We start from the raw sequence: 14,504 nt of genomic DNA on the forward strand, positions 1-14,504 counted from the left end.
ATGATGATGATGATGATGATGATGATGATGATGATGATGATGATGATGATGATGATGATGATGATGATGATGATGATGATGATGATGATGATGATGATGATGATGATGATGATGATAATGATGATGATGATGATGATGATGATGATGATGATGATGGTGATAGACTGGTGGTCATCATTGAATACAATGATTTACTTTATAAGATTAGCAAGCCCATTACCTCAAAGGCGTCACGGAGATCAAAGTATTTGAACATTGCGAGTCTTAGTGACTTTGCAAGTCTCGACATCTTTTTTTTTTGTTGTTAAATGTTTCATCCGATTATTGGTCAAAATAGCAAACCAGCTGCAGCAGACATTTACAAGTTCTATGAGAATGAGACAAAGAATTTAAAGAGAGAATAAGCTCACTTTCCAGGGAGGATTAGCTTCACTTCTGATTTGTGGACTGCAATCACTCATGAGGGCTACATGTGTCTAACAACACATTATGTTGACAGGAACTGGAAATTAAACAGCAAGATTATTGCTTTCTATGCTTTTCCGCCTCCATATTCAGTTATGAACATAGCAATGGAGATTCTAGATAAGTGGAAGGATTGGGGAATTGAGAAAAAAGTGTTTTCCATCACGTTAGACAATGCTACTAACAATGACACAACACAAGAGATTCTGAAATCTCAGCTTATGTTGCGGAATGATTTGTTGTGTGGAGGAGACTATTTTCATGTGCGATGCGCAGCACATATTCTCAACATCATTGTTCAGATTGGCCTGAAAGATATAGATGATACATTGGAAAAGATCAGAGAGAGTATCAAATATGTTCAAGCTTCTGAAAAACGTGAGATTTTGTTTGCAAGATGTGTTGAAGTTGTTGGTCTACAATTGAAAGCAGGCTTGATTATGGATGTGAGAACTAGATGGAACTCAACATACAAGATGCTTAATAGGGCTCTAAAGTATCGAGCTGCCTTTGGTAATCTCAAAGTCATTGATGGGAGAAACTACATGTTTCACCCTACAGAAGCTGAATGGCACCGATTGAAGCAGATTTGTGAGTTTTTGGAGCCTTTTGATGAAATCACTAATCTGATATCAGGTTCAACATATCCAACTTCAAACTTGTATTTCATGCAAGTTTGGAAGATCAACAATTGGTTGATATCGAATTCACATAATCAAGATGAAGTCATCAGAAGTATGATTGTCCCAATGAGAGAAAGGTTTGATAAGTATTGGGAAGAGGTTAGTGATGTATTTGCAATGACTACAGTGTTTGATCCAAGGTTGAAGCTAACACTTGTAAAATATTGATTTGAAAAGAACGACAAGGCTTCTGCTGAGATAAAGATTAAACATTTGCGTGGTAAGCTTACTACTCTTATTGAATCTTATGAGAATAAGTCAATCTTTACATCATCTTCTTCAGAGACACGTGAAACTAATTAGAAAACTGAAGAGAATGAAGGAAAAAAAAGGGAGTTTTGGCAACTTTGATGTAAGTTCTCAGTCTCTTATGCTATTGGTTTCTAAGTTTTGTTTTGAGAAATGTGTATAGATGTCTAGAATTTTTCTGGTGTAGTTACAGTTTTTTTATATATATACATTTGCAGATTTTTTTTAAATGTTTTGGGTCATGTTTTATACATTTGCAGGATTTTATAAACTTCCGCAAACAAACTGTTGTTACTAGTGGAAAGTCTTCTTTGGAAATGTATCTAGATGATCCGCCGATAGACATGATAGAGTATGAGAGTTTGGATATTTTAAAATATTGGAAAGATAACTCTCAACGGTATAGAGAACTGGCGTCAATGGCTTGCGACCTCCTTACTCCTTAGTATACCAATCACAACAGTAGCATCTGAATCTTTTTTTAGTATTGGAACTCGAGTTTTGAACAAGTACAGAAGTCGTCTTCTCCCAAAAAATGTTCAAACACTAATAAGTTGCCGCAATTGGTTAAAAGGTTTTGAAGCATATGAAAATGGTAGGCAAACAATTTTCACAATTTGGTATTGATTGTGTAACTTTTAAATGATATATATTTACCTTGACCTTCTATTACTTTGCCATATGTAGAGGAGGATGAAGAATTTGATGAAGATGAGATATTACCTTCTTTCCAATCAATTGTTGATGATGAAGCTTGATTTGGTTGATGAGACATCTTGACCTTGAGATTTATGTTTTCAGCTTTTCATTTCAGTTTAATACTTTGGTTTAATACTTTCAGTTTACTATTTATTTGATTTAAATTTCAGTTTAAACATCTTCATTTGTTGTTTATGGTTCTACTTGTTTTGCTATGTTGATGTTAATCCGTAGAGGGAGTCTCAATGTTAATCCCTAAATTTTGTCAAGACTAGTATATGACTTGGATCTGCGCCGTTTGTCCGCAAAACAAAGCAGAGCGGGCATGGGCATTGATACGTCGCCCGATGCCCATGACAGACTTGTCCGCGACGGATCACTGAAAAGACAGGACCGTCACGGTCAGCCCGTTTGGGCGCGGGTATGCCCGTTTGACATCTCTAATCAAAATCATACAAAAGATTACAAGAAATATTTATAAAAAAAAAATACAGTCCATGATTGTTCTCCTAATGTAGTTATTTGTACTTAGTTTTTCTCATAATAAGTAATAACCAACACGATTGAAAAAATGGCTACAAATAAAACACAACATGAAAGTAGAGCACCTACCACGCAAAGTTAGAGAGGTAAACACATTTCTTGTATACAAATTTTATGTACGAAGAAAGTTCCATAACTTCTCACCCTCTCGGTAGTCGAAGAATCTGAGGATCGAAAAAAAAAATTAAACAAATAAGCACAAGAAGCGTAAGAAAGGCGCAGAAGATCTCTCGAAGATAAGATCCCAAGATTTGGAGAATTAGTCCGATATATTCTCTAACCATGTTCAAAGGTGAAGATTATAAAGAAGACAAGAACACCTGAATATTCTTTATACAAATGTGCTGCTGCTAGCTAGTTCCCATCTCTAGGTCAGTAATCTCGATGCAAGAACAAAATCCCAAGAGATCAACGAGATTTTTACACAAGGTTTAGAAGAGAAGAGGCTGCACAAAAGGAAAGAAACAAATGGTTAGGTTAGTGAGTAAATCATCTTAATTTTTTTTCTAAAAAAATAATAATAAATGGAACTATCATTGTCCAAGAATGTTATTCCGTGGCACCCACGAATGAAGATGTTTGTGAGGGCTAAAACCTCTGATTATGCCAAAGTACATCTTCTTTAATTAGTACTGTGTGTCGTATGAGATTTTGTCTTTTTGTCTAATAACTGGAATCATGTTCTGACGTACAGCTACTAGCTAAAGGCACCAGACATAAATAGCGTTTAATATTCACAAAATCATGGTCCTTTTTTTGTTTTCCTAGAGATGCTCAATATAAACCAGTAAATGTATGATTACCTGAAGTTGCTCAATGATCTCGAGACCAATATTGGCATGATTCTCTTTTTGTCACACTCCGGTGATGGAAGAGAGATGAATAAAGACTTAGAGCCACAATCAGATCGAAAAGACATCTATCAGTGCAAATATGAACTTAGTTAATATTTTTATTTTTCCTCCATCACACAAGATGAAAAATTGCAAGAAATATAAAACACAAGCTTAACAATTCACCTAAACCTACTAGAGCTATATATAGAGCATCGGACAAATAGGACGACGTAGCTAGATGTTAAACTACGTACTCACTCATATATAAACACCCATATGATCCCTTTTTTGTTTTGGTTAAGGTCTCATTTCAATATGGTTAAGCTCGTTCGTAAAACCATTTTATGTACTAGCTCACATTTTTGCTGATATTTACATTTCATAAAAAGAAAGAAAAAAGAATATTACCTGAAGTTGCTCAAAGATCTTGGGACCAAGAATGGCAAGATTCGCTTCTTGTGTCACAGTCCATCGTAGAAAAGACATAAAATTAAACTGCTAATCAAACAATGCAAATAGGAATCCTATAGATATTAAATCAAAATCACACAAGAGAAAATGTTCAAAAAATATTATTAAACAAAATGCTTATACATGCTTTATGAATAGTATCGGATACGATAGGGGATTAAGTCGACACTAATGATGATAAGATCCAAAAATGCTGAAAGGGGTAAGGGAGGGTCCAATAGTTATTGGTAAACTTTTAGGACACTAGCAAGAAAAAGGAAGCCTCCTAATTTCCTTATAGCAATAGTCAAGAGAATCTCATTCCACTAAACTATTAAACCTTTATTATGTCCTTTTAAGGGACTAGACTCTAATCATGATGATCATCATATCAAAACTTTTTTCCCTTCACTAAAATTTTATGTGGTTGCTAAAAGAATGGTCATTCTAAAAATCTCTCATTTCGAAGTATATATTCTTCCAACTGGCTTATAACCCCACACATTGCTTTTCCCCTCCTACATATAAGGAGCTCCACACTCTCTCAAAACTTAACCAACTCAAATCATCTCTACTCATCATCAATACAACAACCAACCTTATTCTCAATTCCTCATTTTTGATCCACATTTTCACTAATGGCTTCCAATTCAATCAGCACTTCCCGAAGCTCTAACTCTTCATGGACACCTAAACAGGACAAGCAATTCGAAATGGCGTTGGCTACATATGACCAAGACACTCCTGACCGCTGGCAAAACGTTGCAAGAGCAGTTGGTGGAAAATCAGCTGAGGAGGTAAAGCGACATTACGAATTGCTAATCAGGGATGTGAATGACATTGAGTCTGGACGCTATCCACAACCTAGGTACCGTAACACTAATTGAAGCCATTAATATCATGACTTAAATTAAGAAGAGGACATTTGAGAGAATCTCTGAAGAACTAATTAAGAATTCGATGTATTGCTTTTATTGGCTTTGTTTAATTTCTGTTTGGTTTTCAATACTATGTAATAATCTCTCTCAGTTCCATCCTTTTATATATTTTAGTCAATTTGAGTTCATATAGTAACAGTCTCGGATCATACGCTCAGTTTAATGTATTGAGCATACTAACCAGCCAACACGCCATATTTGGCACCTCAGCTTTCAGCTTAATTCTGAAATCTCTTGGGCATTATCTGATCGAACAATTATAAAAAATGATTGATGGTTAATGGAAGAGGAGAAGATCAGGATTGTTTCAAAATATGAAAACGAACCAATTGTATTCGTTAACAATTAATCTTTCGGGTTCAGAAACTACATGCACCGAGTGAAGAAGATTTTGAGCGGGAACTTTTTTACATTGAACATTTCAAAATTTCGATTTTCACAAGCAAATAAATTGTTATACTACAAAATTTGTTTCATTTTCACTATATATTATATATTATTCACATGTCTTTTTCATTTAAAAATAATATTTAAAAATAGTGCGTACTAACGATGCTTTCGAAATTCGTAAGACTGTGTTTATGTATAATTTTTGTAACATCTATTTTATTAATTTCTATAATAACCAGTTTACACATAGATATTATAAAGAATTATCGCAATATAAAGGAGTAACAACAACATAAACAATAATCTTCATTTTAATTTTAATTTTTTAAAAATGTTACATAAATAATGATTATAAATTTATAATAGAAAGAAACAAAGATAAATCAAGTTATTCCTGTAAATTAAAAATACAAACCATAACGTATACTGATCCAGGGATACTGATATACATATACTTACTCAAAATTCAAAATTTTAATTTAAAGTTTAAACCTTGTGCCACCGAAAAGATCTTATATGAAAAATGGGCCTTAAACAAGGGGGCAAGGGGCCAAAGATGGGCTCAGATTTAAAAGTTAGCCCAGAGCGTGATTCGAGTCTGTGGACAGCTCAAAAACAAATCATAAAGACTCATCATATAACCTAGCCACCGTGGGGTTTATGGTCTTGGCTGCCGGAGAAACTTTTCCGACGACTGTCCACAACCATTTCCATAAGAACCTTTGGGAGCACCATTTCTCATTTCGAAATGTTTGAATTTTAAAAAGACTCTTCTTCGTTTCTTAATTGGGGTTTAGGAAGCTGCTTCTAGTCGTGTACTCCAAATGGCTGCTTCTAGACTATGTTCCGCGGCGGCGATAGCTGCTGCGTTCACTTCCATGTCGATGTCACAGAACCGCGCCTACGCTGACTCGCGATTTCGCTTTCCTTTCTTCTCTTCTTCACCTCCGGCAGAAGAATCTCCAACTGATCACAAGTCTTCATCGACGAATTCTAAATCGGACTCCGATGAGCCTAAAGGATCTGGTTTCGATCCTGAGTCTTTGGAAAGAGGTGCTAAAGCTCTTCGCGAAATCAACAGCTCTCCTCATTCCAAACAGGTGATGATTGAATCTCTAGATACCTCGTCGTTCTTTGTTGTGTGTTGAGACGTTGCTTACATGATGTTCTTTTGTGTTCACCAGGTGTTTGATCTAATGCGAAAGCAGGAGAAGACTCGATTAGCTGAATTAGCGGCTGAGAAAGAACATAATGAAGCTATTCAAGCTCACAAGGACATTGTGAGTAAACCTTCTCCTTGTGAATTCATTCAACTGTCTTTTTGATGTCTTTGTTATTTCATTGGAAGCTGGGAAGTGATAAATATGATTGTTTTTTATGGGGGATTTGAATGGGGCAGGAAAGACAGCGGAAGCTAGCTGAGGAGCAGAGGAATCTAGTGCAGCAACAGGCACAAGCGAAAGCGCAAATGCTTCGATATGAGGATGAGTTGGCAAGGAAGCGACAGCAGGTACTTTTTTTAGAAAGAAACTGTGAACCTATGTTGTGTGTCTGTCCTTTACTGAGAAGTATTGTGACTTGGAATGGAAATTTTGCAGACAGATCATGAAGTTCAGAGAAGGCATAATGGTGAATTGGTTAAGATGCAAGAAGAGTCTTCTATACGGAAGGAGAAAACAAGAATTGCCACGGAAGAGCAGATTCAAGCACAGCAGCGCCAGACTGAGAAAGAGAGAGCTGAACTTGAGCGAGAGACAATTCGCGTCAAAGCCATGGCTGAGGCTGAAGGCCGAGCTCATGAAGCTAAACTTACTGAAGAGCAGAATAGGAGAATGCTTTTGGATAAGATCAATGGTGAAAGGGAAAAATGGCTTGCAGCGATCAACACAACCTTCAGTCACATTGAAGGTATGGACCTTATAAGCATTGTTCCATCCTGTTATTCTTTCTTTGTTTCTCTCAGTTTCTATAATCCCCTTTATATCTGTGCTTCTCTCTAGATTGTTCTGAAACTAAGTAACCTTCCAAGGAATATTTTAGAAGACATCCACCTGCAGATGTTTAATTTTCGCTTTCAGAAGTTATTGCTATTGAAAAATGTGGCTTCATATTCATTTGCTTCTATATTGAACTTGTCAGGGGGAGTCAGGACCTTATTAACTGATCGAAATAAACTGATAATGACTGTTGGAGGCGTTACAGCATTAGCTGCTGGGGTTTACACAACTCGGTATGCATCTCCTAGTTTTGCAATATTTATATCTCATTTTAGAAACCTATGTAGCTGTGAATTTAAAGAAGCTTAACTGTTTTCTTATGATAACAGAGAGGGTGCTAGGGTTACCTGGGGTTATATTAACAGGATTCTTGGGCAGCCATCACTTATCAGAGAGTCTTCCATGGGTAGATTTCCATGGGCAAGCTCAGTGTCTCAGTTTAAGAACAAAATTAGTACAGCTGCAGGGGCAGCAGCATCTGCAGAAGGAGAAAAGCCCCTTGAAAATGTAATTCTCCATCATTCCTTGAAGAAGAGAATTGAGCGTCTTGCTAGAGCCACAGCAAATACCAAGTCCCATCAAGCCCCATTCCGCAACATGATGTTTTATGGGCCTCCAGGTACCGGTAAAACTATGGTGGCGAGGGAGATTGCTCGGAAGTCGGTGAGTTAATATTCTTTGTGCAACTGCGAACTTGAGCCACATTTTATGAATTTAGTACAGATTGACCAAATTCATCCCTTGCTTTTACACCTGTTTTGATTATATTGTGCTGCAGGATCTCGATTATGCTATGATGACAGGAGGAGATGTTGCTCCTCTTGGTGCACAGGCTGTAACAAAAATCCATCAGATATTTGATTGGGCCAAGAAATCAAACAAAGGCTTACTGCTTTTCATCGATGAGGCCGATGCTTTCCTATGCGAGTAAGATGCTTTCACCTCTTTTCTATAGCCTTTTGGTATTCTAGTGCTTCTCATCTACTAGAATTCTATAATATATATGATATAGTTTTGACTTTGAACCAATATATCTCTTACTCGGATTGCAAACTTTTTACCAACACAAGGCAGAATGTAGTATAGCCTGAGAAAAATCAGTGGACTGTCCACCGATTACTAAAGCTCATTTTGTTACTTCGTACAGTGTCTCCAGGGTTTCTTTTCTTAATAGTTCATCTTCTATTGCAGACGTAACAGTACGTACATGAGCGAGGCCCAGCGCAGCGCTCTGAACGCGTTACTATTTCGAACCGGTGATCAGTCACGGGACATAGTTCTTGTCCTGGCTACAAACAGACCCGGTGATCTTGATAGTGCAGTCACAGACAGGATTGACGAAGTTATCGAGTTTCCTCTCCCTGGTGAAGAAGAGCGCTTCAAGCTCCTCAAGCTCTATCTCAACAAGTACCTAGCTGGTGAAGACAAAGAGTCAAACCTTAAATGGAGCAGCTTTTTCAAGAAGAAGTCACAGAAGATCACCGTTGAAGGAGACCTAACCGACCAAGTGATCAGAGAAGCTGCAAAAAAGATGGAAGGTTTCTCTGGTCGTGAGATTGCTAAGCTTGTTGCTGGAGTTCAAGCTGCGGTGTACGGACGAAAGGACTGCGTCTTGGATTCCCAACTATTTGAAGAAATTGTGGATTATAAAATTGAAGAACATCACCAGAGAATCAGACTTGCGACTGAAGGCGGCCAATCGTTTCCATAGTTTTGAATTGATTCTATATAAAAATGAAATAGTGAACACTGTTTGAGTGACTGGTTCTATTTCGGTTAGCTAGAATTGTAGTGCAGTTTTAAATTTCGGCTTACCAGCCCGGTTATGCAAACCGCTTTAGAAACAAGGGTTTCTGAGCTCTCTCTCTTTCTAATTGTTGTATTACTTTTTCGAAAGTATGGTCTACGAGGGGAACAAGACCAGCCGTTTAATAGGACACGTACCCACAACAAAACCGCATCCTTTGTAGTTTGTAGCCACGTAACCTCGTCAAAACACGTGGAGAACAGTAACCGCTTCTCGGAAAGACCACTGGTTTTGGACTCGAGCGTCTCTTCTCTTTATAAACTAACTAGTATAAACTTCCAAGGACATTGGAACTAGAATCAAAACATTTAAACAAGGGAAAAAAAAAGGATTAGTTTGATCCGTCCGTAATCACTCGTTAAAAGAGATGATGGAGAGAAGAAGTACGACATTGGTGTCGCTGGTTGTTGTGGTGGTGTTGACGTGACAGAGGGTGTTTTGGAAAAAGGAATGAGAAGACGCCGCAGGAGAAGTCTGGTTCATGGGCTGGTTGGGTCTCCGACAAAACCACGACGTGAGTAAATTGGTTACACCCACTTTTGGCCTAAATCAGTCGCTTACGTACCACCCATCACGTTGATTCTATTTTGGTCTACAGTACTTTCTCATTTTAATCCATAGTTCATAAGTAAGTAGTAGTGTCTTCTTGGTTTTTGTTTTCTTTTCTAGAATCTTTAGATTCGTTGACTACATTCAGTCCCGGCCACAAGGGCTTAAAGTGAAACCAAAGATTCGGGCCCAAAAATTTAAAAGTCTCTTTCATTTAAAAATCTATTAAAAGTATAAAGTTTTTTTTTATTTACATGTAAAAGATATTTTTTATTTGTAGGATATGTAAAAGGTCTTAAAATATCAAGTGGTGGACTTTTATAGAAAATCTATAATTTTTGTAATAGGTGAAAAAGACATATTTTTTTTAAATTTTGCGTAGAGCCCTCATTGGGCCGGCACTGACTACATTGGATATATAGGCACTGACTTTATTATAGGTGACATTGATACTCTTTTTGTAGTGGATTTGGTAGCAAGAATGAGGAAGTAGGAATTTCCAAAAGAAGAAAGATGGATGCAGGTAAAGCAGCCAGAGTCGCGGAAAATTAAGTTTATGATAAAACACAATGCAGGTTGTGCCAACTGCCAAGGATTTTGCCGAGAAGAAGGCACAATATGCAAAAGATTTCGTTTCTCTCAAGGCTGGTACGGTAATGTAAAGGACATCGCCTACGAGAATTAGAAAGCGGGATATGCAATAATGCACGCAATGCAAAGGATATCTATGAGAAGGCGAGAAGTGCCAAGGACGTGGCTTATGAGAAGGCGGGACACGTGAAGGATTTAACATATGATACGGTAGGATCTGCTTACGAAAGTGCGCTGAGTGTGATGGACTCTAGTTATGATAAGGCCGGAGATACTAAGGGCATAGCCTATGAGAAGGGGGGGGGGGGGGGCAATGTGAAGGACATGGCATTTGAGAAGGCATGCATTGCAAAAGACATGGCCTATGGAAAAGCAGGGGATGCAAAGGATATTGGCTATGACAAAGCAAGCAATGCCAAGGACGTGGCCTACGAGAAAGCTTAAAAAGCCAAAGACAGAGCTTATGAAAAGGCCGGCAATGCCAAGGACATGTGGCCTATGATAAGGTGGGATCTGCTTATGGCATTGCGCACAAGGCAAAGTTTTCTGGTTGTGTGAAAGCTGGTGAGGCCAAAGACTTCGCCTACAAGAAGGTTGGCAATGCGAAAGATACAGCTTACGACAAGACTGGTGATGTGATCAGGATGGCAACGGACAAGGCAAGTGAAGCCGTATGAAGGAGCCAAAGAGAAGTCAATGAGTGCCAAAGATATTATCATCTTGACTTGGTTCTTATTTTTCTATTTTGGCAGCTGATAAAAGCATAACATGCAATGTAGTACCGCAAAGACAAACCAACAAAAGAAATGGTTGATTCGGTTGACTATATAGAAGACATGTCACAAAATACGCTATATGAAACCGTAAATTAAGAAGCAAGCTTTTCAAGTCGCCAGAGAGATACGAGACTATTATGCTGAGCTCTAAAAGCAATTTGTTATACAACAAATCCTGAACCTAAATCCAATCTCCTTTTTAAAATGTTAATGCAAAATCGTAAAGTAAAGGAACGTTGAATCGAACAAAGAGAAGTAAAAATAGTATGTTTATATATAAAAATCTCTTACAAATCCTTCTTCTTTGCTGCTTGTTTATTGTTGTGCATCCAAACTTTAAACACTTGTCTTTTCACATTAATCTCACGACAAAACCGATTCACTTCATCGTCATCTTGCTTTGTCATTCTCCAACCAATCTTCTCAGCAAATTCCATCATCTTATCCTTTTGTTCTTCATTAAACTTTGTCCTAAACCGTTTCTTGGGCTGAAACTGATGAAACTGATCCACTCCATTACCGCTAAAAGATTGATGAAACTTGTTTAGATCCTCCGTCGATGACTCCGCCGGACCACCTCCTCCTCCTCCGCCACCGAAGCTCATCATAATCGGAGACACGTGGCGGCCAACGAGTGGCCTTTGAGAATGGCCAAAGTTATTGAAATTTACAACAAACAAACCGTCGATCTCTTTTCTATGGAAGCTCCGGTGACAGTCACAAGCTGCACAAAGAAGAGACTCAGCCGTACCCTCTTCCCCGGACGACATAAACTCGCCGCAACCGTCCACCACGTGTCCGCCGGAGGTGGCCGCGTGGTTCTTTTGGCATTCTCTATACCTCGCCTTCCCCGGGGGCGGGGAAGTAGTTTGAGGCCTAGCGTATGACCTTGGAGCAGGAGCTATAGAAATGGGGTTAGTATCAAGATCCGGATCCGGGTCCGACCCGTTTCTTTTGGTGGTGGGTTTATCTTTGTCGGCGGTTTGGGGGTAAGCGCACGGAGGAAGACGATGATGATCTAGAGCTGATGGTTTACTTCTTACCATCTCCATTTTCTCATATTTCTTCTCTCTGACCTCCATGTCTCTTTGATCTTGAAGCTTCTTGAAAAAGAAAAGAAAAAACCCTAATCTTTTCTTTTATATAACCTTTTTCTTAAACAAAGATTATATATTTCTTCTCTTTATGTCTCTCTTCAAAACCCTAAGCTATTTTGATTAAAGAAGTCATCATATATAGCTTTAGCTTCATAAGCTACCTATTAGAGAGAATGGAGATGATAAAATATTTATCTCTTCCAAAGTTTCAAACCTTTTTTTTGTTTTTGACTTTGACTTTGTCTTAGTCTTAGTGATAGCCCACCAAAACCTACAAAAGACTAATCTCAAGTCTACAAGCAATTAAATTAAAGGTGAATTTGATCTAACCCTCATTTAAGAAGAGATTAAACCCAGCAAGAAAGGAAGATAAAGTTTAGGTCTTTACTAATGGAGAGAGGAGAGGAGAGAGAAAAGAAAGACATGAGGAGAGAGATGATGTGTTTGGTTTTTCTAGAGAGAGAGAGAATTGTGTTTCCTATTGCCCATCAATTTCCAAGAGAGAAAGCAAAAAAAAAAATCGAAGGAAGAGATTGGGAAAGCAAGTGGGTTTGGTCTGTGCCAATAATAATCAAGTCCACTATCAAACAAGAGATGGAGAGAGAAAGTAAGATGTGGACTTGTTAGCAGACAGTGCCACGTTGTTTCTCTATCATACAGTGTCCGCACATTGGTCGTAATACTCATATATTATCTTTTGTTAAAAAAAGAAAAAGGTGTTAGCTACTGATATCATCTTGTGTTAATTAACTCGAATGTCTCATAAGTCATAACACTCAATTAGTATGGTTGATGAGATTAATGTGGCTTAGAGTAAAATACGTAGGATTAGTGTGATCCGTGCTGAACAAAGAGTGCAGTTAGAGTAAAATACGTAGGATTAGTGTGATCCGTGCTGAACAAAGAAATGTCCGTGTATATACTATGGTATATATGTTTCACATTCACATAAGTCATAACCAAAAAAAAATTCATAACAAAAAATTCGATTTGTCATATAAGTTAGATAATCATAAGTGGCAAATTAAATACTTAAATCTAGAATTTCGGATACTTTTTATGCTCTGAAATACTTGCTTACATGTATGTGTATTTATAAATTAAATACTATAGAAACGTACCTGCTGTTTTTAATAAATTAAATTAACTCTCTTTATCAAATTAATTATCCTAACAAATTTCTTTTAAAAAATAAGAAGCAAGAACTTGATTTTTTTTTTAATGCATGTTGCTATTTGCTTTTATTGGATTCTATTTTTTATAACTTTTTAATTTATTTTTATTGAATCAACAAGATCCGATTCATAATCAATCTCTACTACGCGGTTTAACGCGATTTAGTGGAATCAAACTTTGGTAGGATCGATCATAAAGATAGTGGTGTAACCATTTGACTAAAGATACTTCCCAACTTTTTAACTTTTATATTTATACGAAGGAAAGCAAATTTATAATTGATATTCTTATTTTAACTTTGAAACGAATATATAGATCACAAATATATCGTTGATTAATCCCTTTCAAAAAAAAAGTATGATAATATACCATTTATTTGAAGACATGATTCCATTATAACTTTAATAAAATTGATCTATCAAATTAATTAACCTATTAATTTTCTTTTTAAAAATAAGAGACAGGAATGCATGGTGTGGTTAATTCTAGTTGACTATATTTTTACAATTTTTTAAGTTTATTATATCTTACTATTTTTAATAGTAAGAACCAAAATTCTCATCGATATTCTAATTTCAACTTTGAAACCAATATTGATTCGAAATTAAAATTAATTGTACAATACAATCACCTCATGGGTAGCAAAAAAAATATTGTCTACCAAACCCTTAAAAATCAGCGGGTTAAGGCAAAACAGGAATTCTTGAACTGTGAAACATAATCTTTTTGGTGTATTAAAGCGCATTAAGCATTCTAAATGCATGTTTACAGTATAAAAAAATATGGAGTTAATGTTTGTAAAAAAAAACTATATATACGGAGTAAATGACATTGTTTGGCTGGTTTCGTGTTTGAGAATGCGACCTAGGGGCTAGCCGCCTAGCCGGATAGGGTTCAGAAAACTTTGCTACACTGAGAGACATAGAAAAGACTTGGAGGACGAATCTCTATGTAAAAGTGAGAAAAAGTCAGTATAAACATCAAAACGAAAAAGAAAGAAATAAGGCGAATGATGTTCACATGACATATAAGTTAGAACATATAAATGTAAAACCAAGATATATGCATATGTATAATTATATATACCACATAAATTGGACTGGTGACTTAATTAAGAGCGGTTGGAAACTTAAGTGCTCATGTGATTACTAATCTGACTAATAGTTAAAAACAAGCGGTAACACGAGAGAACTGAATATGTTGTTGAAAGAAGCATTTAAGAGGTTAAACGAAAAAAGGAGGATTCAATGATTGTTCA

General features: G+C 36.9%; 3 protein-coding genes and 2 pseudogenes across 5 annotated transcripts; 4 read left to right on the plus strand and 1 right to left on the minus strand.

Moving 5' to 3' along the window:
- Positions 1 to 572: 572 nt before the first annotated feature.
- On the plus strand, positions 573 to 1,316 carry LOC104710343 (zinc finger BED domain-containing protein RICESLEEPER 2-like). Its single transcript, XM_010426927.2, has one exon. It carries the CDS (start codon positions 573 to 575, stop codon positions 1,314 to 1,316), a length of 744 nt encoding a protein of 247 aa, XP_010425229.2.
- A 3,138-nt stretch (positions 1,317 to 4,454) lies between these two features.
- LOC104700383 (protein RADIALIS-like 4) lies at positions 4,455 to 4,991 on the plus strand. The gene has a single exon (XM_010415903.3). The coding sequence runs from the start codon at positions 4,564 to 4,566 to the stop codon at positions 4,810 to 4,812; it is 249 nt and encodes an 82-aa protein (XP_010414205.1). The 5' UTR covers positions 4,455 to 4,563; the 3' UTR covers positions 4,813 to 4,991.
- Positions 4,992 to 5,853: 862 nt separating this feature from the next.
- Positions 5,854 to 9,205, plus strand: LOC104700393 (uncharacterized). The gene is made up of 8 exons (XM_010415913.3): positions 5,854 to 6,353; positions 6,438 to 6,533; positions 6,653 to 6,763; positions 6,852 to 7,161; positions 7,393 to 7,483; positions 7,580 to 7,913; positions 8,029 to 8,177; positions 8,442 to 9,205. Exons 1-8 carry the CDS (start codon positions 6,078 to 6,080, stop codon positions 8,959 to 8,961), a joined length of 1,887 nt encoding a protein of 628 aa, XP_010414215.1. The 5' UTR covers positions 5,854 to 6,077; the 3' UTR covers positions 8,962 to 9,205.
- Positions 9,206 to 9,380: 175 nt separating this feature from the next.
- Positions 9,381 to 12,178, plus strand: LOC147950273 (uncharacterized; annotated as a pseudogene). Its single transcript, XR_015598099.1, has 4 exons — positions 9,381 to 9,571; positions 10,071 to 10,181; positions 10,263 to 10,908; positions 10,989 to 12,178. The product of XR_015598099.1 is annotated as an uncharacterized LOC147950273 (transcript).
- On the minus strand, positions 11,150 to 12,055 carry LOC104700405 (zinc-finger homeodomain protein 6 pseudogene; annotated as a pseudogene). Its single transcript, XR_015563688.1, has one exon. The product of XR_015563688.1 is annotated as a zinc-finger homeodomain protein 6 pseudogene (transcript).
- Positions 12,179 to 14,504: the final 2,326 nt, after the last annotated feature.

The sequence above is a fragment of the Camelina sativa genome, chromosome 1 (genome assembly GCF_030686135.1).
Source record: "Camelina sativa cultivar CO46 ecotype springtype chromosome 1, ASM3068613v1".
NCBI classification, from domain to species: Eukaryota; Viridiplantae; Streptophyta; class Magnoliopsida; order Brassicales; family Brassicaceae; genus Camelina; species Camelina sativa.

Bases quoted from the DNA above. Each gene is read 5' to 3' on its own strand.
- LOC104700383 (XM_010415903.3), top strand. From the start codon at position 4,564: ATGGCTTCCAATTCAATCAGCACTTCCCGAAGCTCTAACTCTTCATGG.
- LOC104710343 (XM_010426927.2), top strand. From the start codon at position 573: ATGGAGATTCTAGATAAGTGGAAGGATTGGGGAATTGAGAAAAAAGTG.
- LOC104700393 (XM_010415913.3), top strand. From the start codon at position 6,078: ATGGCTGCTTCTAGACTATGTTCCGCGGCGGCGATAGCTGCTGCGTTC. The intron at 6,354-6,437 runs GTGATGATTGAA...TGTGTTCACCAG, and splicing joins GCTCTCCTCATTCCAAACAG to GTGTTTGATCTAATGCGAAA. The intron at 7,914-8,028 runs GTGAGTTAATAT...ATTGTGCTGCAG, and splicing joins GGGAGATTGCTCGGAAGTCG to GATCTCGATTATGCTATGAT.